A 27,157-nucleotide genomic window follows, 5' to 3' on the forward strand; every position below is an offset into this window, starting at 1 on the left:
CATGATCTCCATGCATTTACATGATTGCCACCCCTTCCCCACTCTTCATTTGGATCATGCTTGCTAGGATTGGAGAGTTGCAAATTGGTTGCATCTAGATCATGCTTCAGTCAATTAGATCTATTATCTCTTGATTAGAGATTGTTATTGGTTAATGGCCAGGGCCAATGCTGTTTGAGGCTTACATAAAAGCAGAGCATGGTGGAAATCAAGTGTAATGGAAGGGTGGCTTAGTAAGACCTTGTTCAAATGGAGAGTCTTTCTTTGGAGAATGTTTATAGGTGGGTGCCCCTTGCTTCCACCCTGTGTAAGTGCCATATTTCAAATGTTTTGTATGATGTGTAGAATCTTTCCACCATAGATTCATCTCCTACACATTATAGGGGAAGATTTGGTCCACACTATCTAACATTTGGAGGGTTTTGGTGGGTCCGTCCCTCCATTTCGTTTGATTGGGTCATTGGTAAGACAAAGTATCCTACTCTAGCATAGCCACATATGAAAATATTATGTCATTTTTTGAGATGTTGGGCCTGTTGGCACAATTGGGATACCTAGAATGCTTTCATCTTGGAGTTTGCCTCTGAGGTTCAAAATCATCTTTTTAGGTTGAAAGGTCTTCTTCATTGGCAGTTGGATCTTGTTCAACACGCTAGTTTTCTCCCTAAGGAGAATTTAGTCCCTTGGCATACAATAGTCTCTTTTGCTACATTGTCGTGATTCTTGTATTTCTCATATGATTAATAATATAAGTGCCCATGAGAGAGAGAGAGAGAGAGAGAGAGAGAGAGACCCTACTATTACACAGTTCCTGTAAACAAATCCAATACAATGTTGTTCTCCCCAAACTAAATGTAATGATTGGATTATCATCACTCGAGATGTTGTATGAGGCTACGCCATATAAATATAAATAAGGACTTCTTTTTATCACTATCCGATTGTGCATCAGGGTTGTTGCAAAAGGTTAAGTTGCTTCATGAGTTACGAATTAGCTGAACTAAAGATAAGCTAATGTCAATTATCATATAATAATGTTAAGAAAACTTTTTACGCCAGGCACAACCCCAGGTACAGGTTCCAAATTCGCCCCCTACATCAAGTACTACTGTGATCCAGGAGAAGAAGTTCCTCCTCAAACAAATAAAGCCACCCGAGTTTGACGGGAGAGGCAGATTCGTCCAGTCGGACGCTGAGATTTGGATTGAATCTATGGAGGACTACTTCGAAGCCGCTGGCACTGCACCAACCAATCAGGCCATGCTCGCCAAATTAAAACTCACCGGTGAAGCCAGACTATGGTGGAAACAATGGTGCAGGGATCAAGGGATCTCAGAGGGGTCCGTTACCTGGGAGAAGTTAAAGCAAGCCGTGCAAGGGAGATATTTGCCACCCGCATATCGTACACAGAAAATGAATGAGTTCTATGAGCTAAAACAGTTAGGACTCACTCTTGATGCATACTACTCTAAGTTTGTCTCACTCTTAAAGTATGCGCCACAAATGGACACGACACAGCAGGTGTCCAAGTTTTGCGCAGGCTTAAATCCACCTGTAAATACCCGTCTCGAATCTATGCGACCATCAGACCTTCAGGATGCACTCATTCGAGCGGCCCCTATAATTCAGGAAGTACAAGCTAAACCAAGGAGTATTAAGAATTGGTCTTATAGCGACCCAAGCAGAGGAGCATTCAGACCCCAGGTTAAGAGAGTTCAAGGCCACAATCAGGGGCAAAGAAAGAAAGCAAGGACAAATAACGTCAACAACTTTGTTCCTACTCACGGTAATGGCCGAAACATCCGATGTTTCCACTGCAATGAACTCGGTTACTTCAAAAAGCAATGCCCCAAGCTCAGCGAGGGACACCGTCAAGGTATTGGCCGCGGTCAGGGAGCCGCCGCCCGTGGAAGGGGAAGAGCTGCCTGCATTACCAATAGGCAAAGATGTGAAGCAGAGGAAGAGGAAGATCCGACTATGGAAGCGGATTTCGAAAGAGCGACGGTCCATGCCGCTCTACACAAGAAGGGGCCGAATCGCCAGTTCTCGGTAATTCAAACACCGTCGGACTATCAAGGTAAAGGTTTCAAAACCTTGATTGATTGTGGCAGTACACATTCCTTTATCTCACCAGCATGTGCTAAGAGATTAGGAATAGCCACAGTAGAAGCACCTACCCTACTTGTGGAATTGGCAAACGGTCGTGAGGTAACTTGTGCTAGGCAAACTGCTAAGGAGGAGTTCTATCTGGGAGGAAAGAAAACCTCAGTCAAATTCAGAGTCATGAACTTAGGCATCCATGAGTGTCTACTCGGGATGGATTGGCTTAAGCCCAATGACGCCCACATCCACTGTGGAAAGGGTCAAGTTTCCTTTCGAAACTCTGACAGAGAGTTTGTTACGACTCAAGGTGAGGCAGGAGTGCCGAGAATCCAGCTAGCCAAGATATCGCGGATCATAAAAGGGGTTAGGAAAGGATTACCTGTTTACTTGATCAAACTCAACAAGTTAGATCAAAAGCAAGAGTCTCATGAGGGACCCTCTTGGCTAAAAGAATATGCTGACGTATTCCCTGAGGAATTAACTGAACTTCCACCCCCAAGAGAAGTTGATTATGAAATAATGTTTCAAGAGATACTTTACCAAATGTATTTTTTTTTCCACTTTCCACATGCATTAAAATTAAGCGTAAAGATGCAATCTCCCTTATGAACTAAGCGCGCCTAATCATTTCTTTATGCGAAAACAAATCGAAAGAACCTGGACTTGAGGGGTCGGGGAGATATCCACTTGTATACTCGCAGATGAACCTCCCGTAGTCGCATCTTGTGTCCTTTTTGGGGCCATCGTAGGCGTGGTCTCGGCTTCTGGTTAGCTTTTGCGGCCTACGAATAGACTTGCCTTGGCATGCAACCTCCCGACCTTTGCCTTCTTCCCTTGTACGTAGGAGATCCCTTTACGGGATTTGGATAAATGGTGCTTGCGGAAGAGGGCTTTATGAGTTCTTTTGGCACTGAATTTATTCTTGGATGACTTGCGGCTTTAAAAATCTTTTTGCGAAAGCCTTTTCGATGGGTCTTGTGTGGGTCTTTACGGCTTCACCTTCCCCTCTTCAAAGTCCCGGGGAGGGGTATGAATGCCCTTTGGGAAATGTGGTGGGAAGGGGGCTTAAGGAGGCCCCCCCTTAGAAGCTTCTAAAGAAGCTTCTAAGAAGCTTCAGCTTCTATAGAACACGTGGGGGGTGGGTCGTGATCGGCGGACTGAAGGCCTGGCGACTGGCGGACTGGGCGGCTGCGGCGGACTGGGCGGCGGAGCGACCGGTGGACTGGGCGGCAGCGCGGCGCTCCACGGCGACCTCCTTCTCCTCTCAGCCGGCCTCCTCCCTTCACGTCGGCACCTCCTCCAGCTCCACTAGCTCTCCCTCTCTCTGCACGGCCCGTCCTTCTCCCAGCTCCTTTAGCTCTCTCTCTCTCTGCACGGCCCGTCCTTCTCCCAGCTCTTCTAGCTCTCCCTCTCTCTGCACGGCCCGTCCTTCTCCCAGCTCTTCTAGCACACCCCCTTGCTAGGGGGTGTTTATATAGGTATGGGGGGTGGGGAAGAGGGCCTCCACACACGTGGAGGACTCCCCCTCATGCAGACCTGACATCACTTCCCCTTGGCCATTCCCCTCCCCACTCCCTCTCCTCCAGCCATGCATCGGCTGGGAGAAGGGATAATAATAAAAAAATTTGCCTTGAATTTAAACGAGTTATCCACCTTAGAAGACTAGTTGCATGTAGCTTCTTTGGTACATTATCAAAGTAATGAGTCTAAACTTAGGGCAAAGAAATGGAATTTATAAGTGCATTCTCTTTCGTCCTAAACATGGTAGGAATAAGCGTGTGCCGCATGTTAGGCAACATCCTCCTCGTAATGATTTCATGAGGCAAGGTTAACACCATAAGATATTATCCGAAAAGAAATAATAGAGTACGGAAATGATCTTATGGACTTGCAAATAGCATGTAAAATGGAATGAATTAACACTAGCTTTAGCTTGGTATAAACTTCGTCAACTACATTGTAGCTAGGAGAATGTTGCGTATTACATAGTCATCATGCGGAAACGTCATTCATCAGAAGCCGCATTTAGGAAAGGTTGCATGGTTCATCAAAGCATAAGATTCGAAAGTATAGACTACAAGGTTGTAGGCATGATTAATAGGTCTTAGGAAAAGTTAATATCCAGATTATCATGCATTTTTGCTACACCAAGGAAAGATAAAATTATCATAAACCATGTGATGCGTAAAAGCAATAAATCGCATGTTTACGCGTATTGGTGTAGTTGTAACTATTGTTCTCCATTAGATGTAGTTTATTACCTTTGGAAGGTTCATCCTTGTTGCCATACAAGAATATTGAGTTGTCTAAGTAACCTAAAACACAAGGGATTCATATGGGCATGGCTCAGTCGATATGATAGGTATCCCAAGTGCCAAGTGCAATAAGATTTCGACCTAGTTTTACACTTGTTGCCAAGTCTAAAACCGCAAACCCAAAGATCTTACACACGTTCACGAAATGTCGAATCAATTGGATGTTCATGCATAAAATGATCTAAGGTTTTATCCTAAGGATCATTCGTTCTAATGATGAAACTCCGACGGAGTTGCAAATTTCTAGGACCATGGGCCAACATAATTAGGAATGGGTTGGAGGATACCCTAAACCCTGCTACTCGGCTAGAGGTAATTCCGTGGCCGGAGGACGCCATTCAATGGGTGGAATGATCCCGTGGAATGATGCAACACATGTGCAAAAAGGTTGCAACACCGTATAGACTTGAGATTTGTCCACAAGAGAGTTTTGTCATCTCTCGAAATGGGGTTGGCAAGTTATTGAAAGAATTTAACTTACAAAAGGATGAGTAATCATCCTGTTACTCACTTTTCTTGGGGAATAATTGCCAAGGAAAAGGAAAGTTAGGTATTTGCCTTGAAGCAAATGACCAGACAATAAACTAAAGCGACACGGTCGCTGGAATCTACCACAACAAGACCTAAAGTATTGGTAGGGTATGACCCTAACCCAAGAATGATGGGAATCTTGCCAAGTTGCAATTGATTCTGGATCGAATGCGGGTTGCATTCGGAGAAAAGGAGTCACTCCTTAACAGTTTGCCAGCTAAACGACCATTGGAAATTGATTGTGCTTGTATCAGTTTGGAAAGTACTGTTTGCATTGTTTGCTCAATGAACTAAAGGACGATAATATATCTAAATACTTCAGGTTGAAGCCTGAAGGGAGAGGCAGCTTCAGTTACCCCCGACTGCCTGCCTGACCCTAACCAAGGGGGTTGTTAGCCGCGCCGGGAACGTGGACCGAACCCGCCGCGAGAGGTCTCTCCGTTGAGTTCTACTTGGAGGAGGAGGACGCTTGGGTGCCAGAGGGGGCTCTGGCCGTAAATCCCTCGCCTTCCGGGCCCTGCACAAGAGACTAACGTGACTCGGGATTGGATCTCGAGGCCCGCATACTAGTCTACGGGCGGAAACTTGGATTAGTGATCCCTGGTGGATTACTGGATAGCCTTCGGGCGGATTATGAATATGCCTACGGGCGGAACTCCTTGTATTTCAAAGATAAAAGGATAAAATGATAATAAAGAAGTTGTTTGGCATTGTTTTCTTTATGTCCTGTGATAAGATTACGTGAAGGAACCGGTGCATAACAGGGTTAATTCAAAGAAGCTGTTTGTATATGTCAAACTAATGTGGTAGGTAATTACATAACTAAAACAAACCGAGGAAAGTGCGGAGGATGGACCATGGGTCCGTCCTACGGATGGGTGGTCCCGGTTAGCCGGGAACTTTTCTCAAAGTCTTCGACGAACAGAAGGATGATCAACATCACCGAAACAAGTAATGAGAACGATGACTTGGAATTACCGATTACCCGATTCACGCTGTTTTAGGGGAACGGAATGGGACTATGCCTTTTGGCAGAGAGGTCGAGCCTTGCATCCCTCTCGTTTCACATTCTCCTTGAACCAAGTGCAGCATGAATCCGCTTCAGACCAGGCGTTTCTGCGTAAAGTAGTTCGATCAGGTCTGACGCTAGTCGCTGTTAGTAAAAGACCAAACAATTCCGGTCGATCCTAAGTGGGAACGGCCAGGACACTTCCGTTACGTGGCAGACGCGGAAAGTCCTAGATTGCAAAACCCGCAACATTCCATGGGAGTGCCGGGTGGAGTTCCACTAGAATCCTCTAGAACACGTCTTAGCAGCCCATCGGAAAGGTTGTCTAGAAAACTCCACCCGGCACTCCCATGGAATGTTGCGGGTTTTGCAATCTAGGACTTTCCGCGTCTACCACGTAACGGAAGTGTCCTGGCCGTTCCCACTTAGGATCGACCGGAATTGTTTGGTCTTTTACTAACAGCGACTAGCGTCAGACCTGATCGAACTACTTTACGCAGAAACGCCTGGTTTGAAGCGGATTCATGCTGCACTTGGTTCAAGGAGAATGGGAAACGAGAGGGATGCAAGGCTCGACCTCTCTGCCAAAAGGCATAGTTCCATTCCGTTCCCCTAAAACAGCGTGAATCGGGTAATCGGTAATTCCAAGTCATCGTTCTCATTACTTGTTTCGGTGATGTTGATCATCCTTCTGTTCGTCGAAGACTTTGAGAAAAGTTCCCGGCTAACCGGGACCACCCATCCGTAGGACGGACCCATGGTCCATCCTCCGCACTTTCCTCGGTTTGTTTTAGTTATGTAATTACCTACCACATTAGTTTGACATATACAAACAACTTCTTTGAATTAACCCTGTTATGCACCGGTTCCTTCACGTAATCTTATCACAGGACATAAAGAAAACAATGCCAAACAACTTCTTTATTATCATTTTATCCTTTTATCTTTGAAATACAAGGAGTTCCCGCCTGTAGGCATATTCATAATCCGCCCGAAGGCTATCCAGTAATTCACCAGGGATCACTAATCCAAGTTTCCGCCCGTAGACTAGTATGCGGGCCTCGAGATCCAATCCCGAGTCACGTTAGCCTCTTGTGCAGGGCCCGGAAGGCGAGGGATTTACGGCCAGAGCCCCCTCTGGCACCCAAGCGTCCTCCTCCTCCAAGTAGAACTCAACGGAGAGACCTCTCGCGGCGGGTTCGGTTCACGTTCCCGGCGCGGCTAACAACCCCCTTGGTTAGGGTCAGGCAGGCAGTCGGGGGTAACTGAAGCTGCCTCTCCCTTCAGGCTTCAACCTGAAGTATTTAGATATATTTTCGTCCTTTAGTTCATTGAGCAAACAATGCAAACAGTACTTTCCAAACTGATACAAGCACAATCAATTTCCAATGGTCGTTTAGCTGGCAAACTGTTAAGGAGTGACTCCTTTTCTCCGAATGCAACCCGCATTCGATCCGGAATCAATTGCAACTTGGCAAGATTCCCATCATTCTTGGGTTAGGGTCATACCCTACCAATACTTTAGGTCTTGTTGTGGTAGATTCCAGCGACCGTGTCGCTTTAGTTTATTGTCTGGTCATTTGCTTCAAGGCAAATACCTAACTTTCCTTTTCCTTGGCAATTATTCCCCAAGAAAAGTGAGTAACAGGATGATTACTCATCCTTTTGTAAGTTAAATTCTTTCAATAACTTGCCAACCCCATTTCGAGAGATGACAAAACTCTCTTGTGGACAAATCTCAAGTCTATACAGTGTTGCAACCTTTTTGCACATGTGTTGCATCATTCCACGGGATCATTCCACCCATTGAATGGCGTCCTCCGGGCACAGAATTACCTCTAGCCGAGTAGCAGGGTTTGGGGTATCCTCCAACCCATTCCTAATTATGTTGGCCCATGGTCCTAGAAATTTGCAACTCCGTCGGAGTTTCATCATTAGAACGAATGATCCTTAGGATAAAACCTTAGATCATTTTATGCATGAACATCCAATTGATTCGACATTTCGTGAACGTGTGTAAGATCTTTGGGTTTGCGGTTTTAGACTTGGCAACAAGTGTAAAACTAGGTCGAAATCTTATTGCACTTGGCACTTGGGATACCTATCATATCGACTGAGCCATGCCCATCTCAACCGTGGATATCAATGCTGAAGGAGGAAGAGGAGGTGGATATTGGGCTTTGTGTGGTGTTGAGAACCATGATGTGAGGAAGCATCCCAACTGGAAGAACTAGATAGAAGTTACCACCATGATAGCATCTAGAGAGATGTTGCACGATTCGTCTTGGGAGGGGAAGCGTCCACATTGGTAGAAGAGCAAAACTCCTAGGATGATGAAACCATAAATGGAACAACGCACATCCCACGTCTCCAACTTGGGCAAGAGCGGTGTAAACCTCCATGTTAGCTCTACACTGAAAATAGAACCCTGCAAAAGAGATGAAGATCTGCAAGTTCAAAGGTCAGTATAGTGAGATACTCCAAAACAAAGTTGAAATAAAAAGCTAACTGAACAAACAATGTAATGATGCAAATGTGTATGTGTGTGTGAGTAAATGTAGCAGAAGAGTTAAGAATGAAAATCTAAGGACAAAATCCTATGGGCCCGACTCAATAGCCTAAGAGTGTGAAGATGGGGTGAATATAAGGATGTGACCACGATCCCATACGCCCACTAGCAGGATTGCCAATGAATTGCCTGACAAGGTGGTGAGATAGTCCTAGATGGAGGTGAATGTGAAATGGATGTGTAAAGTGCAATGGGATTGGTACTAGCAGATCGATTACTTACTCTTTCAGGAGTAGTGAAAGATATAGACTACTGAGGCTGTCTGTGTGCCACATGTCCAGTAGCCACTGGGGGAGATAGAGCAGATGGTGTAGTAGCGGGAGGCATAGCATCACTAGACTAGGTAGCTGGAGTGGATGTAGTCGCAGTGGTCTGCTATGGTTTTCTAGGTGGAAGACCTTGGGCCTTGGTATGACTCCTCATCGACATGGCCGATCCCCCTCTTCCCCTCACCCCAAACTTCAATTTTGTCTCCTCTTTCCCCATCTCCCCAGACTTCACTTCTCTCCCCTCCTTCCTTGCCTCCAGACTTCCTCTTCCCTAGGTCTCTCCATATGTTCCCAACCATAATAATGTTGTGCTTTAGGCCCGTTATAGTTCATGAGAGGTGCCCGTCTAGTATGATAAAGGCTTGGGCCCCAAATGGCTGCTCCATAGAGTAGTGTGGGCATAACTAAAGTGTCAAAGAGCCACAATTTGGTGCAAGGCTCCTGGAACTGTATGTGTGCACACTGTTGCTCTAGATTACCCAAAGCTACATATGCCTGTGCAAGCCTAGCCTGTGAAGTCTCCTTCCATGAAAACTGTGCCCCTTTGAAAGTGATCCCAAGGTATACATATTGTCTAACCATTTCCACAGATTGAGTGTCATACATAAAGTGATGCTCTTAGCGTGCCACCCAAGCTGCCGAGGTGTTAAAGACCATAATTTTAGTCTTTCCAAGATTAACCTTGAGGTCTTTCTCTTCACAAAACACATGCAATGCATCTAGATGTCGATGTAGCCCCTTAGGTGAATTTGAGATGAGCACCAAACCGTATGTATATAACAAAATTGGTATCAATACCCCAGCCAAAGCTGGCTCCCATACCACTCGATCTTTGTCTGTAATTTGAAATCTCGTCAATGTACAATCCAAACAGCAAAGGAGAGAGTGGACAGCCTTGCTTTACACCAACGGTGCTAGATAGTGAGTCTCTTGTGCCTCCAAGCACTCGTACTCTACCTATCATTGTCTCATCCAATGTATAAATACACCATTGCATATCCTCTGGGACCCCAATGGTTTGCAACCTCTGCATGAATCTTGCATGTGGTACTGTATTAAAAGCTTTGTGGAAATCCACGAAACAACAATAGATTTTTTGCCTTCATGATCATCCTTCCTCAATCAAGGCCCTCGGTGTGAATATATGGTCTACTGTATTGTATCCTTGGCGGAAAACAGCTTGTCTTGTAGACCGTATCCCCTTTGTTTCAGCCCACCAACTCAACTCATGCCCACAATAGAGGCATATATCTTTGCTAGCACATGGCCAATCATAATAGTGCAGTAGTTGTTAATGACCAATGGATCGCCGCTCTTAAAAATCAGTACTATTGTATTGTCACACCAACTTGGTGGAAACCCTTCACATACAGCTCTATTGAAGATATTTGACAAGATAGGGGCCAATGCATAACATGCATGTGCAAAATGTTCTACCACAAGGCCATCTTGATCATGTGCTCTCCCATTCTTTAATGTCCAAATGGCATACCTCACCATTTTTTCCATAAAGAATCCACACTCTGTTGGCCTAGAGTTTGATGGACAAGGAATTTGCTCTTGTGATGGAACATCATACAATGCACTAGCATGTTCATGCCATACCGTAGGTGATGTCAACTGAATTGGGGGTTGTCTACCATGAAATTGCCTCCATGCCTTCTTGCTGTCCCTGTTCGAAAAGAGTTGATGCATCTCAGACTCTAGTTTGGCTAGATAATCCCTCTTCTTTTTCTGCACGACGACGGAATACATTCTGTGCATGCTTGTGCGTGCATGTCCCTAGTATAATATCCCTCTGTAGGTGGTCTGTCTGCACTCATCATCATACCAAGCATTTTCAGGGGCAGTGCATCTGCGTGGTGCAGTAGAGCCCATCTTACATGGGAATGCCTTTGTAGCTGCTGTATGTGAAACTTTCATTAGAGATTTAGTGACATCCTCCAATGGTTCATGCTGGTCTAACTGGCTTAAGCCATCTTGTACTTCATCACCTTGTCAATGATTGGCATATGTATTGCTGCAATCTCATCTCTTATGAGGGCTTTCACATCATCCAGACCGTTTGTTGCAATCAGCCTTTGCATCTTTGTCCATTGCTTGGCACTTGTGGGATTGGCATTTTCATGAGCTCTCCTTCTGTTTTTTCATAGTAAAACTTTCCATCTTTAGTTGGAGTCTTGTACTGCCCCACTGATGCAGTGCCTCCTGTGGTCAGCCCAATTGGTCGTGTCAAGTTCATTCTCATGTCCACTGGTTTCTCTTTTAGTAGTCTCTGCCATCTAGCAATCTAAGACATCCACTCAATGCCAAGCAAGCAGGCCCCCTGCCTGTTTGATGTGGACAAGCTCTTCGATCTCACACGCTGGCCAGAAGGCCTGATGTACATATGCTCATTTAATTTAAGCTTCCTCATGAGAGAGAGAGAGAGAGAGAGAGAGAGAGAGAGAGAGAGAGAGAGAGAGAGAAGATGATTGCCTTACTTTATCCAGGCTGAGGACCTTTATGATGTAATCCCCAAAGACTGCACGCTGTATTGCGAGCAGAGATGGATGGAATCATTTGTAAAGACAAGACAGGAGGTTTCTGGAGGAGTGAAAGGCATGCCAGCAGTATGGAAGCTGCTTTGGCTCTCCTTCGGAAGGCAATATTTAAAGGCTGCTTGCTTTAAGCCTGTGTGGTTAGCAGCTGTTGTCATGCAGGTACAAGCTAGGCCCACTGTTTTCTTTCAGAGAAGAGCTAGGCCCACTGTTTTTACCTATCAAGCAGAGAACTGAACCTAACCAAATTAACTAACATCTTGTGTTCTGGGTGCATGTTACAGGTTTATCTTTTGAAGATTTTGGTACAAGTGGTCCAACACACTGATAAGAACCTGCATCCATGGTTCGGTGTCTTTCTTGTGCTGAGCATGCTGATCACATCAGTAATGCAGAGTCTTTCTCAGCACATGTGCTTCACAATAAGCCAGAGGGTAGGCATGAAAGTCCGATCAACTGTTTCAATGGCTGTTTTCAACAAGGTAGAGTACTTGGTTTATCAAGCACAAGACCTGCAATGTTTGTGGTTACTTTGAAAACATTCACATGTTATATCTGTTCTCTCTCTGTTTTTGTGCGAGGAAAATTGGCCACCTCACCAGAGCTTTAGAAAGACTCTGCATTCACATGTGAGTTGCTTCGGCTCTCCAGAGCTTTAGAAGAGACCCTATATGGGAATACAGTTGCAGAGTCCCATGCTGCAAAGTAGAGTTGTAGTATTTTATAGGGCAGAAGTAGTAGTACTCTATACTTATGTACACTCTATGGTGTTTCCTGCATAGTCTATCCTGTATAAAAGGCTCTACCCTTAGGTGATGGCTTTGTGGGTACTGGAATGGTAGTGCATAACCCCTAATGAACTGGAAACACTGTCTACTGTTGAGTTGCATTCCTGAACTGCTTAGCTTCTGCTGTCACTGCAACCCCTCAGGAGTATCTGAGATGACCTGTCAATACTCCCAAGATCAGCTCCCTGCCCTTCCAGTATATCAACAAAAATTGGTATATCTCATTAATCTTTATCCCAAAGAAATTGGGTGAGAATGGAAAACCTTGCTTCACTCCAATGGTGCTGATGATCTCCGTTTGACATTCATCTTGAAGCTTGGACCACAACTTGTGACTAACTCATACAATACTAACACCCCCAACAAATCTCATAAAAAACTCAGAGATCTTGTAGTCTTTGCATCAGTTTGGTTTGCATGTGTGCTCTGCTCTTGTCAAAGTGCGAGGATGGGGTTGAGAGTAGAATACCCTCTCTTGAACCCTGCCTGTCCACATGCTTGATGTGTTTACATCTCTGCCCATTTTCTCAGCTCATGCTTTAGTACCAACCCATAAAGCCTGGCTACCATGTGGCCACCTGGTGATGAGGGAATGTAGCCATAACTGAAGTGATGGCCGCTTGGTTTCCAGAGTGTGAGTCATTTAAGCTCATTGTCTCTGCTCAAAGAAGCAAAAGAGATGGATGCTTGCACGTATGCAAAGGTTTTCACTTGGAGGTCTGCCCAATTGGGTTTTTAACGCAGCCAAGCAGACAACACAAAAACGCAATGCTATCAAAGTGAGTGCAAAAAGGGCAGTGGGTTTTACTTGAGCTGTTCCCTCTAGGGGAATTGTTTCACTTTAGAATAAGTATGCATGTGCACAAAGGGAAAAGAAAATCCTTCCTTGAGCTCGGCCTCATACAATGCCAAAACAACACAATGCACCTTAGCATGGACGCCTAGCTCTGTAATTACTGCATGAACTAGGCTCATGGAATTGTATCAAACGCGGTGCAGAAATCCACAAAGCAACAATAGATCCATCAACCATGTGCTCTACTCTCCTAGATGATGGGTTGGAGTGTGAGGATGTGGCCAAGAATAGAATACCCTATCTTGAATACTACCTGTCCACCTGCTCGACATTGGTTCATCTTTGCACATTTTCTTCATGCTCTAGTACGGATCCATAAAGCTTGGCTAGCGCTTGGCCAACCATGATGGTCCTATATTTAGTGGAAACCATAGGATACTAGCTTTCAGGGTTGGTACTATAGTATTAGCTCACCAACTGGTAGGGAGGCCTTTGCAAAGGGCTTTGTTAAATAGGTGGGTTAGGAGCAGTGACAAAACATCACACATGTGAGAGGTGCATTGCTACCAGTCTACCATGGTCTTGTGCTCAACCATTCTAGAGTCTCTCAATGGCATCTCAGATCATAGTTGTTCTAAAGAGGGTGGAGGAGGTGGGTCAGCTCTCTAATGGTTGAGGGAGAGGAGGCTATCAAGGCACTTGGTAGAGCAAGGTAGCATACACATACCTCTAGAGAGGTAATAGGTATGGGCTATGGGCTCGTGGAATGCCTTCCATGCCACCTTGTTGTAGATAGTTGATAAAACTCATGCTCTAACATGGCCAAGTATGACCTCTTCTTGCTCTGCAGTAGGCTGTGAGCTTTACAAATGGTTGCGAGTTGGGTTTGTTAGTCTACCTAGGATGCTTGGAGTGGCATTCATATTAAGTTTCTTGACTAGAACATTCATGTTGGTATGGAGAAAGACATTGTGGATTCAAATGTGGAATCTTGGGTGGAGGATTCTCAAGATGGTGGAGAAAGAGATGAAATAGGCAAACCCTCAAGCTAGCAATTGATCCTTTGGGCTTAGCATTCTGAACGCCCTCAATTGAGCTCTTGTCCTCTTCAACAAGAGAGGAACGAGAGGTTTCCATGTGTGCTTTCTCAAGCTAACAGCATGATGAGTGATTATGTTTATGCAAATGAAGTGAAAGAAACTAGTTTGCTAGATTGTTAGAAGGAGAGCATAGTGTGGTAGTTTTGGGAACAGACATTGTTTTGTAGAATTGTAGCTTTTCATGAGAGGGCTCCCATCTTTTATTTCATAGGCCAAACTCCTCTCACTGTCTGTATCTAGGTGTGTTAGAGACCTGTTTTGGTGTAATGATTTGCATAATGATGTTGCCAATGGATAGGTGTAGGATCCTGTTATTGGGGAAATTTATGATGGGCTGAAAGGGTTCTTCAAGGTCCTCATTAGCATCTTGGAAGCTTGTGCTCGGAATCTGAATCATGCATTTCATTCATTTTTTCTTGGATGGACAATTAGTTCATGTTGTTCTATGGCAGCCCATAAAAGAATTCCAAGATGTTCTTTGGAAAGCTTGTCCTATACGGGTGGAAGTGGTGAACTTCCCTTCACATCTTTGGCATCTTCTTGCTTTGGTCTTGCGCTGATTGGGATAGATTTTGGTGGAGCCTCACTTGGTATTTCAAAATAGAAAAAGAGCTTACATACTATGGGTAGTAGGAACAGACAAACCTCATCTCACCAAAGTACATTTTGAGGCTCCTGATTTGCAGGCCTTGGTTTATGAATTAAAGAGGGGAACATTTGCTGGACATGGTTTTAGGCGTGGCCAGTTGAGTCACTTTATCTTAATTCATCCATGATTTTGAGGCACCACAACATCTTGTTTATTTTGAGATATAGATGTGCCTATGCAAGTGCGTGAGCCTTAGGTTTGTCATAGCAACAATACATGTCTCCTCTCGGAAAAAATGGGCAAATAGATTTGCATAACCCTAGGCTTGAGGATGAGCCCTATCTTACCTCTTAAGACCCATATGAAGCTCTTAAAATGAACTATTTGGTAAATGAATTAGAGTCTAATTAAGAAATCTACGTTTGAAGCCAATTGAAGAGACTAATTTCTGGATTGTCATCCATGAGCATCTATATATCATATTTGGTGTTGAGCCACACCTTTGGGTTAGAGTATATCCATGATCTACTATGCTCTATCTTGTCTTTGCTCAAGTGTCTAGGTGGGCGTTTCTTGTTTTAGATGATAATAGGTGATGTCAACTAAATTGGGGGTTGTCTCCCGTGAAATTTCCTCCATGCCTTCTTACTATATTTGCCCAAAAAGAGCTGATACATCTTTGACTCTAGTTTGGCTGAATAATCTCAATTCTTTTTCCGCACAAGATGATGAAAGATATTCCGTGCCTGCTTGTGTGTGCATGTCCCTAGTGTAATATCTCTTCGTAGCCGGTCCTAGTTTGTCTGCACTCATCAGCATTCCAAGCATTTGGAGGGGCAGTACAATTGTGTATTGCAGTAGAGCCCATCTTACATGGGAATGCCTCTGAAGCTGCACCATGTAAAACCTTTGCTAGAGATCTAGTGACATGTTCCAGCGGTTCATGTTGGTTTAGCTGGCTTAAGCCATCTCGCACTACATCACTGTAGATATGCGACATTTGCTCTAGAAATTCATAATGTGGGAATGTGTGTAACTATGTGTATGTTTCTTGTCTCTGACCACATGCTAGAGTAAATTTTAGGTTTGCATGGTTGGCCGCTAACACTAAACCGGCTTATTAGATATCTCCAATTGCTTGATATCAGGAATTAACGTTGGTGAGCCCATTACATAGTCACCATATTGGCTTATTTTTTGCTGTTCCAACAAGTGAAATCATCGACTTTCGGCCATCTTAATGGGCCATTGAATATAGCCAATCCGTGAGCACATCCCAAAGCTAGCAAATGGGATCCATATGCTATCGCCTCCTTATCTTGAGATGTCTTGACAAGCCCTAGTTCATCCAATGCCAATTCCTTAAACATTTCATGTTCGGTATCATACAAGGTGGACTGCTCACTTCCTGTTTGAGCATTAAAGTCTCCCACTAGTAGTATGTCCCCAATACTTTCATATCTCAAAATATCCTCATGTAGTACTTCAAATGGTGATTCCTCCTTAGGAGAAAATGTTGAAGAGGCAGGTGGGAAGTAGCATACCACAACATATAGATCCCTCGAGGGCCCTATCCTCAGCCTTACCCACATATATCTAGTATGCACATCTCGTGATACCACGTAAATCATGTCTTGGAGGCTCTCACGATAAAGAATAGCCACCCTTCTTGACCCCTTGGTTCCTCTTGGTCTACGGGGTCGAGGTTTGTATATGCTCTTCCATTTGTATCCCACAACATGCGGTAATCTAGAATTTGTACATAGATGTGTCTCTGTATACATAGCCATGTCTATCCCACATATAGTATCCTCAAAATAGCCTACATAAAGTCTAATTGAACCATTACAATTTCAAAGGGACATCTTTTACGTCTCATAGGCCTCGTACTGTCATTGTGACCTTCATTTTGCTATGATTACGCTGCCATCTCTATACATAGCATACTGACCTTCTTTACGTACCTCCAACACTTTTGGCATGCTAGCCCTTTTGTGCTCTAACTGTGTAGGTGTGAGATCCTCATTGTGAGAGAGGATAGGATCAAAGCTCAGCACAAAAAACTAGTAGACAGTGGAGAGTGAAGCACGACACCCAATGCAATAGATTGAAAGAGTGTGAGCTGAAAGTACAAGGTACAACCCTTAAACCTTAGGTTTGTAGGGGGGTGTTCATACCCGAACACAGTAAGTGCCCATAAGTGTGTGTCATAAGTACATATGAAATAATACCATAAGTTTGGGGGAAAAAACCTCTCCTACCGAGAGTAAAAAGTGCCCCAGTGTTCTACTGATCACTGACACTCCTATGTGAGTATAGGCGTAAGGCGTGAGTGAAATACCCAAAAAACCCCCTTAGAGTGAAGAGTGATCAAGAGTATAAGGATCATCCGCCACCAAAGGAGATCAAATTTAAAGCATTGCAAAATGCTTCAAATTTTTCACATGGTAGAGCTTTGGCGAAGATGTCTGCCACATTACTGGTGGTAGGACAATAGACAAGGCTGATATCACTTGCATGTAGCCTCTCTCTAACAAAGTGATAATGTATCTCAATGTTTTTCGTGTGTGCATGAAACACTGGGTTCTGTGCCATTGCAATGACACTGTGACTGTCAGTGAACAAAATAGTAGGCTCCGCAACAGATACATCTAGATCAGCTAGCAAGCGTCTAATGCATACACATTCAACTGTGGTAGTGAAAGCTGCCTTGTATTCAACTTCACATGACGATGTGGCAACAATGGACTGTTTGTTGCTAAGCCAAGAAATGCAAGACGAGCCAAGAAAGAAACAATTGCCACTAGTGGAGCAACGTGAATCATAATCACCAGCCAATCAGAATCACTATAAGCATGTAACTGCAATGGTCCCCCCTTGGCATAAAGCAATCCAAGAGATCTAGTATCTTGCAAGTAATGGAAGACACGCTTAAGAGCTTGCCAATGTGACATGTGTGGCTGATGCATATATCTGCTCAGGGCTGAAATTGCAAACTGTATGTCTGGCCTAGTGTTGCATAAGTAAATAAGACATCCAATTGTTGGAGCATATGTGTGTATATCAAACAAATCATTGTCAACATGTAATGACAGTTTAAGTCTAGGTTTCATTGGTGTACAAACTGGCTTGCAATCTTGTAAGCCAAACTTCTCAAGAAGTTTACCAGTGTATGTTGATTGTCATAACCCAATACCTCTAGCATTATGTATGAACAGAATGCCCAAGTAATAATGCAAAGACCCCAAGTCTGACATGTCAAAAGTTTGCTGCAAACTTTGTTTAAATGCTGAAAATCAGCATGTGTCCTTGTAAGCAAGAGATCATCAACATAAAGACAAATGATCAGTATGGATCCCCCCTCTTTACATACGTAAAGGGTAGACTTAGATGAGCTGTTTATGAACCCTTGGCTAAGCAAGAAAGCATCTATCTTTGCATACCAAGCTCTAGGAGCTTGTTTCAAACCATACAAAGCTTTTTTCAGCTTGCAGACCAAGTGTTCCAAGCCCTCAACTGCAAAATCAATGGGCTGCTGTACATATACTTCCTCATGAAGTTTCCCATGTAAAAATGCAGTTTTAATATCCAACTGATGCACAGTCCATCCATAATGAGCAGCCAAAGCAACCATAGACCTGATGGTCGTCATACGGGAAGTAGGAGCAAATGTCTCCTCATAGTCAATGCCTTTTTTCTATGCATAGCCTTTAGCTACAAGCCTTGCCTTATATTTGTCAATGGATCCATCTGCATTCCGTTTCAGCTTGTAGACCCATTTTGTTCCAATGGCTTTCTTCCCAAATGGAAATTACACCAAATCCCATGTTTGATTCCTAGTGATAGAATCAAATTCAGCTTTCATTGCTACCATCCAATGCACACTTTGTTGTGCATCTTCAAAACATTCAGGCTCCTCATCATCAAGGGTGCTTGTTGCCATAACGAACTCCATGGTATGTGTAGTATCATGCATACGAGCTTGCCTTCTAGTACGACCAGCCATGGGTATCTCCAGATGACTATCTTTCATAGTCTGTAAATACCATCTAGGCATTTGTCTTGCTTCCTGACTATGCTAAAGCTCTTACTGAGTTTCAGTTTCAGCATTTTGCTGAATATTCAGATCAGCCAATGGCTGATTTTCTGCATTTTCCAAAGGAGCAGCTGGCTAAACATTGAGTTCACTTGCTAAAACTCCAGCTGAATCACCAAATGTAATGGGCAGAGTTCACTTGCTGAAACTGTAGGTGAATTACCAAATGTAATGGGCATCATCCCTTCAAATACATCATGGGCAGCTTGATATGTGTCTAAACCAGCCAGGGACAATTCTGATTTTTCATCAAATAGTACATCCCTACTGACAAACACCTTTTTAGAAACAGGATCATAGAGTCTGTAGCCTTTCCTCTCACCAGTATATCCCACAAAAATGCATTTAACAGCCTTGTTATCCAACCTTTTTCTGAGTACCTTTGGAGTATGTGCATATGCAAGGCACCAGAAGGTATGAAAGTGTCTAATAGAAAGTTTCCGGTTGTTCCAAGCCTCAAAAGGTGTAATTTTTTTAAAAGCTTTGGTGGGGCATTTGTTCAAAACATGGCAAGTACACATGACGGCTGCCTTCCAGAAACTGTGAGGCAAGCTCTTTGCCTTCAGCATACATTTGGCCATCTCCATGAGTGACCGATTCTTTCTCTCTGCAACCCCATTCTGCTGTGGAGTATAAGCAATAGTGTAGTGATGGACAATGCCCTTCTGCTTCAAAAAGGAATTCAGCATAGAGGACATGTATTCCCCCTCTCGGTCCGAACGGAGAGTCTTAATTTTACAACCAGACTGGTTTTCAACAAGTGCAATAAAAGCCAAGAATGCATCATACACTTCTGACTTTTTGACCATAGAGTAGACCCAGCAAAATCGAGTAAAGTCATCAATAAAAGTCACAAAATAGTAACATCCTCCCAATGACTTTGTTTGCATAGGCCTACAGACATCTGAATGCACTAACTGCAACCTAGCTGTTGCTCTAAAAGAAACATCATGGGGAAACAAAAAACGATGCAATTTTCCCAAAATACACCCTTCACACAAGTGCTCAGGAGGTCTCTCCAATAGAGGTAATCCATCTAGCATTTGCGTATGCTGTAAGAGCATTAAGCTGCTAAAGTTCACATGCCCCATCCTAGCATGCCATAACTCTGTCTATATCATAGCAGGAGTAAGAGTGGATGTCAAATACGTTAAGTGATCAACTGAAAGAGCATCCAACTTATATAACCCATAACATAAAGTGCCTGTCAAGACTAAAGTCATGTGTTCTTTGTCTCTCACCATGCATCTGTCATCATCAAATGTGACTTGCAATCCAACAACGTGCCAAAGAACAGATAGAGATCAAACTCTTCTTTATGTCTGGCACAAATAAAGCATCCTGTAGGCGGAGAACAGAGCCATCAATGGTTGTGAGCACAATCTCCCCAATACCTCTAACAGGGCATGATGCATTGTTGGCACACTATATGGACTTGCCAACTGGAGCTGCATTAACAGATACAAATAAATCTCTGTGAGATGTAGTATGCCTAGAAGCACCATTGTCAAAAAACCAAGTGCTTGTATCCTTAGTAGAGTTGAATGCTCGATCTTCCCAAGAGTTGTCATAACTGCATGTGTAAAAACAATAGTCATTGTTTGCAACAAAGGACGCGGATCTAGTAGCAGTGGAAGGAGCATCAGAAACAGACATTCCTGACTTCTTTTTCTTCTCTTTGGCAATGCGCTTTCTGCACTCAGTAATGTAGTGGCCTGGCTTCTTGCAATAATGGCATTTTCCCTTTTTGGCTTGCGTGCTCCCTTGTTTTTTATTTGCTTGTGATGTGCCAGAAGTCCCAGAACTCTGTGGAGCATTCTTCACTTGACTGCCTTTGCCCTTCTGTCTATCCATAAAGGCCTGCTCAAAGGCTATAGCATCCACACCAGTATTCCTCCATGTTTGCTCCTCCTCTAGAAGAAAACGGACTAATTGAAGAAAAGTGATTAGCTGTGCGGCAATCCTCATGGTGAGGTTTAAGGCCATATGAAAAGTTAGGTACGAAGGAGGCAATGATTTCAAAGTGGTAGATATCATCTGTGCATCCGAATAGTACTCATCAACATTCATGAGTTGCTCTCGCAAGTCCTGAATTTTGTTTAAGTGATCTTGAATAGAATCACCTTCATCCATTTTCAATGTCTCTAGCTCTTTCTTTAAGAAAGAGATGCGAGTCTCATTCTTGCCTGCAAACATCTGCTCCAAAGTTAGCCAAGCTTCTCGTGAAGAAGCTGTTGAACAAATGTGGGGGATGATTGACCACTGAACTGCCAATGCAATCAGCGACAAAGCCTGTGCATCCTGTGTATCCCATGCTTTTTGAGTTGTTGTTCTTTGGGGAAGTGGCTGAAGTGGAGTATGCTGAGGTGCCCGTGGTGCACGTCCTCGTAGCTGGAGCCACAACTCCAGGTCAAGCTTATTCTCCACGGACATAATTCCAAAGATTTTTGGCCACAAGTACATTCTTCATCATGAAGGACCAAAGTGAATAGTTATTTCCATCCAATCTGTCCTCCTTGGATACATAGGTGAAAACATCTCCTCCCTGATCTGCCATGATTGTCAATTACCAAAGAAAGATGCAAAAGAGCAATGAGCAGGACTACACTAGAAATCTGAAAATTTTCAGAAATTGTAGGAAATAACTTTCTGCAATTAGCGTGCAAAGGTGCACTCTGTCAAAACTGTCTGTTATGCATGCAGTCCAATGTGCAATCAGTGTTTACCAGCAAAATCCCCAAAATTTCTTGCCTCGCGTTTGTCAAAATAGTATTTTAGTGACTGTAACTGCAGTGCGTATGCCAATGTTCCCAGAAAACATAAAAGCCCCAAAAAATTTTGATGAATGTGTCTAGAAATTGCTTTCAATGTGTCCCAGACACGTTTCATGAATTCTTTGTCTGTGGCGTGGAACCCTTGCTTCCAGAAATTGCAATTGAAATTAAAAAGTAAAAAAAAAACCAGAAAAATTATACTAGCACAGAGCCGTCAGCAGGTGTCAAATGGGTTGACTGGCGGTGTTTCAGTCGGGCGCTTCAGTCGTGAGCTGAGTTGGCAAGGATTGATGACTGGCAGGCTAGCGTAGGAGGCTGTGGGTGACGTGGCGAGACGTTCTCAGGTTGATCGTTGCAGTCTGACGGGCGGCCTTTCTCAGGTGCAGGTAGCAGTTGATGGAGGTGCAGATTGACTAACCAGGAGCAGGGAAACTCCAGAGTTGACAGTGGATAGTCGGGCAGATCTAGTATTGAGCGGGGACTCTTGGAGACTAAGCGGAGCTGCTCTGAACTGAGTTGAGCAGAGCAGAGCCAATACTCTGATACCAAATGTGAGAGAGGACAGGATTGAAGCTCAGCACAGAAAACTAGTAGATAGTAGAGAGTGAAGCACGACACCCAATGCAATAGACTGAAAGAGTGTGAGCTGAAAGTACAAGGTACAACCCTTAAACCTTAGGGTTGTAGGGGGGTGTTCACACCCAAACACGATAAGTGCCCGTAAGTGTGTGTCATAAGCACATACGAAAAAATACCATAAGTTTGGGGGAAAAAACCTCTCCTACCAAGAGTAAAAAGTGCCCCAGTGTCTTACTGATCACTGGCATTCCTATGTGAGCGTAGGCGTAAGTGAGGCGTGAGTGAAATACCCAACACTTATCGAGGTAAATCTTTTCACCCTTCAAAGCCTTTCTTTTTGATAAGGCCCTTTTTCTGTCCATATCCCCGAATTTCAGTATGAGGATCCAACGTCTTTTGTCATTTGGATCACCTATCCTCCAAGCATCCATAATACATGTGTCGTCTGGACCCATCTTAGCACAAAGTGTTTTAGCATCCTCTTGGGAGTTTCTTTTTTAGCCCACCCCACCACACATACACGCAATGCATGAAGTTTCCTCTTTGCTTCCTCCTCTAGTGTTGCGTTCATCATTTCTACTTTGTTCGGAGGCATTCCTTTGTTTCTTTTGACTACCTCAATCCATTGTGCATTTTCTTCACTGTTTGCTAAACATTTTCTACTTTCTTTTGAGCTCCCTCTACCACATTCACCCATGTGTGCATGTCTTTTTTAAAACTTTCCACCTCTTTCTTTAATTTTAGTGTGTCTGGCATTGCTATTTGTGCATCTGTCATTGACCTGTTTGTCACTAATTCATTGTTACATCACGCTAAGTGCCTTTTGAGTTCAACAATGTCCATGTCCTTGGTTGCTATGTGTGCATTTGTATCAGATTTCAATACATCCATATCTGCTTTCCAAGCGCCCCTTATCTTGTTCAAGCTATCTATCATATCCAATTGCAAGTTAGCCTTGATTTCTTTATATTTTGCATCATCCCAACCGTTAGAGCATGATTTCCTATTTGCTTCTACAGCATCACTTAGTTCTTCCCTAAATGTCTCCTGCAATTTTCCAAACACATCTTTTTGCTTTGTATCCATGTCATTCATGACTTTTTGTTACATGTTGCTGCACACCCTCATACGCGCTTTCAGGTTTGCATTCATTTTAGCATTCAATTCCTTTTCCCATGTTTCATGCATTGCATTCATGTCACTTGTCACCTTGTCAATCATTGGTATACATACTGGTGCAATGTTAGCTCTTATGAGGGCTTTCATGTCATCCAAACCATTTGTTGCAATCAGCCTTTGCATGTTCGTTCATTGCTTGGCGCTTGTGGGAGTGGCATTTTCACGAGCTCTCTTGTTTTGTCTATAGTAGAACTTTTCGTCCTTAGTGGGGGTCGCCCTTTTGATGTAGTGCCTCTTGTGGTTGGCCCGACCGGTTGTGTGTCAAGTTTGGTCTCATGTCCACTGGTTTCTTTATCAGTAGTCTCTCCCATCTTGCAGTTGAGGATAGCGGCTCAGTGTGCTTGCATTGGTACCTTGCATAGCCCCACGTTGACCCCACACACACTCCTAAACGACTGCCAATACCTTTGCAGTTTCCAAGGTAGCGAGAGTTTGCCTATGCAGAGACGTGACCCTGTAGGACAGTGGCTATCTCTTTGCTTAGAAATGTGACCTTGAAGAGTAGTGCCTTTGCGTCAGGACTCATCCTAGTGTCGTCAGAGCTCTTGCCAAACATGTCAGCTCCCGTTACTCACACGTGACATGTCAGCTCCTGCCAGTGTCCCGTCCGTCACATCCCTGCCTTCACTCCTGCTAGTGTCCCATAACCTCATGCTAGTGTCAGGCCAGCATGGGGTTAGGTGGTTACCTCACACCAGTGTCCCAGTGTCACCTCACTCCAGGGTCGCGAATAGTCGCCATCGCCAGGCGAGCATCAACTAGCATCACCTCACGTTAGTGTCGACTAGCGTCATGCCATCGTCACACACACACACACACACACACACACAGAGAGAGAGAGAGAGAGAGAGAGAGAGAGAGAGAGAGAGAGAGAGGGAGATGAAACGATATATTAATGTCTACAAAAGGCCAAAATGACCTATGAGTCTATGAGTTATAATCATGTGTATGATGGTATATCTATCTTGGCAAAATATGTATGTAGCACAAAGCAAAATAAGAAAGGAAACTAACTATGGCTATGTGTAAAATATAGAGTTCTATCTAGTAACAATGAGCTCCAAATGGTACAATCTCATGTGGGTATGGAGGACCTAGTTCTAGCTCGAGCAATAATCCCTTGTATCCGCCTATGAAGGTGTTGTTGCTGTATGTGTTGAGGCCTAGGACGCCTGGATCTCGGCTAAGCTAAACAGCTTGACTAATCAATACTCCTCTGTGTGTGGACTGTGGCGGTGAGAGAGGCTCTCGTGTGGACTGCGGCTGTAACTGTATTGAAGTATTCTGAGTCTCCTTTGCAAAGAAGTCTGTGAGTTGCCTCTTTGAAGGGCCTCTATGTCTTGGAGTAGCTGTACTCTTGAGGCACATGTCACGAAGCCGTCGTATCTTAAGAAGAAAGAGACCAAGGCATTGCTGATCGGTAAAATTCATGACTTTGGATAGTGGTCCAAATCCGTCTCTAAAGAGATAGTGGAAACGACCATGGACCTCATAACACACTGGGCAATGGCAGATATAATGCTCGGCATATCCGGCATATGCGCGCCTTTGGTGGGATGGATCTATATCTACTAGTCTCAATCTCTAGCTGATGTGAGGAGGTGTGCAACTGGCCAATAGTACATCTGATCCCATGGGAAAGGTGGGTGTCCATGTATCTCAGGCAAACAATAAATCCATCATTCGTAGTATGAAGGAAATGCTCGTGGTAGAAAGCAGTATTTGTCCCTAGCTCCTGCCCTGGCATCAACCATGTCCACCTGATATCCAACTAGGTAAAGATCCATCTTGATGATCTTGCAGATCTCTAACCTGCTCAGATTAAGAGATGGTCCATCAAGGGAGTATTGGAAGGGGGGTAACTTGTCCATGCTAAAGCCATGCAGCTCAAACCAGGCCGACATCTATGCATACCAACATGAAGAGAGAGAGAAAGATATATTAACGTCTACATAAGGCCAATGTGGCCTACGAGACAAAATCCAGAGTACATCCATGTCTAATGTTATCTCATTAGTAAGGTAAAGATAACATTACAAATAAGTGGGTGGCCTATGAAACAATACTGAAAATAACTATATGATGGGACTATACTAGGGTTGAACCATGTGTAGTGTTGTTCCATCAATAGAAAAGAAAAGGGAAGGAAAGGAGAACCAAATCTGATAGAACCATGTATAAAAGTGTGGTGGGGACTATGGGTTGTAGCTGATCTCAAGATTTGCACATGATCTCAGCTATGATTTTGTCCCTAGCTGCTTCACTTATATGCGTGTGGTAAGTCTGCGGTAATCCGACTATGGTGTGGCCTCCTTGGACGTGCTCCTGGTAGACGGGGTCGTCGTGCTCGACGAAGGGAAATGGCTCTGTCCAATGTGACTCCACGGTGTGGCTTGTAAGGTGTCTGTTGGGGTGGCTCTGTCTCTGCTAGGTTGGTAGTGTCACTAGGGTCGGCTTTATAGAAGAAGTTTGTCACCGCTCTGTGTGTGTGTCCCTCTGGGTGAGTTGGCCTCTTGTCTAGTAGTAGTGTAATTCAGCGCCTCTCGAGCTCCAGGAGGAAAAGACCTAGGCATCTCTGATCCTCCTGCTCCATGGTGCGACGAAGGGGTCCAAATCCATCATGGAAGAGGTAGTGGTACTGTCCTCGTATGTAATAGTATACTGTGCATCTACATATGTAGTGCTCCTCCGTCTCAAGCTCTCGACCACAAAGATGGCAAGTCCTATCCTCTGCTAGGGTATTTGTCCATCTGCCTGTCTCCATCTGGAGCCTATGTGAGGAGGTGCGAATCTGTCCGATAGCAACCTGTACGCTATGGGAGAGATGGGTATCCATATATGGTGGCCGAATAGTAAAACCATCATTAGAGAGACACAAGAAATGACTCTTGTAGAACTCCATCCTCGATCCTAGAGGGAGTGGTGGATGGATCCATGTTCTTGCTATCTCAATCCTCAAGATATCAGCTCTGATTACCTGGTTCAACTTTGATTGACTGAGAGAAAGTGTAGGGCAGTCAAGGCTATAATCCAAAGGTGGAAGATAGTCAATATCCAAACCATATAGGCTCATCCCAATAGTCATCTGTGAAAACCAACAGTTCTTCTTGCCTCCTACTGCTAGTTGTCTAGATAAGGTTAGTGCCAATCTATAGTATCTATGATGTGAAAGATCCCATAGTCTGTGCCAAAAGGTCACTGCCCTGAAGAGTGCCTCCGTAACTATAGGTGTTCCCCCTAGCTCTGCTTTGACAATGGGATGTGAGATGGAGGGCTTACTCCTAATCATGTGTGCTATCATCATGATCAATGGCCTTTCCATGCTATCCCAACCATCATAATAATCCCTCTCTACTCCAATCTGATCAGTGAGTGGGCTAAGACACTTGTGGTACAAGCTGCAACCCCATACCTCTGCTCCATATAGTAATGTAGGTGTGACTAGAGTGTCAAACAACGAGATTTTGGTGCGGGGCTCCTGGAACTGTATGTGAGCACATTGACTCTCGAGTGCCCCTAGTGCTGCGTATCCACGTGCCAGACGTGCCTCTGATGCCCCTCTCAACGAAAAACGTGGGCCAGAGAAGGTGACTCCCAAATAGACATATTCCCTCACATGCTCCAGTATGTCTCCTCCAAATGTGAACTGGTACATAGATCTAGTCACCCATGCTGTTGAAGTATTGAAAACCATGGTTTTGGTCTTCCCAAGGTTCACTGTGAGGTCTTTATCTCTACAGAAGATGTGCAAAGCATCTAGATGGCAGTGCAATCCCTCTGGTGAATCTGAAATGAGAACAATATCATTTGCATACACCCCTGCCAAGCTCGGTCTAGCTCCTCCTCCACAGTCTATGTAATGAGACACTTCATCTATGTATAGACCAAAGAATGTGGGTGAAAGTGGACATCCTTGTTTC

The 27,157-nt window shown here is 44.1% G+C and overlaps 1 protein-coding gene across 1 annotated transcript in view; it reads left to right on the forward strand.

Moving 5' to 3' along the window:
* Positions 1-27,157, forward strand: part of LOC148024757 (uncharacterized) — a 257,074-nt gene that overhangs the window by 14,510 nt on the left and 215,407 nt on the right. Inside the window, exons 2-3 of the mRNA XM_087694408.1 lie at positions 11,289-11,498; positions 11,621-11,818. Coding sequence (XP_087550534.1) covers positions 11,289-11,498; positions 11,621-11,818 — 408 coding nt within the window. The remainder of the gene's footprint in view (positions 1-11,288; positions 11,499-11,620; positions 11,819-27,157) is intronic.

This window comes from Lygodium microphyllum, chromosome 15, assembly GCF_053477565.2.
Source record: "Lygodium microphyllum isolate KBCC chromosome 15, Lygodium_microphyllum_v1.1.10, whole genome shotgun sequence".
Taxonomy (NCBI): Eukaryota; Viridiplantae; Streptophyta; class Polypodiopsida; order Schizaeales; family Lygodiaceae; genus Lygodium; species Lygodium microphyllum.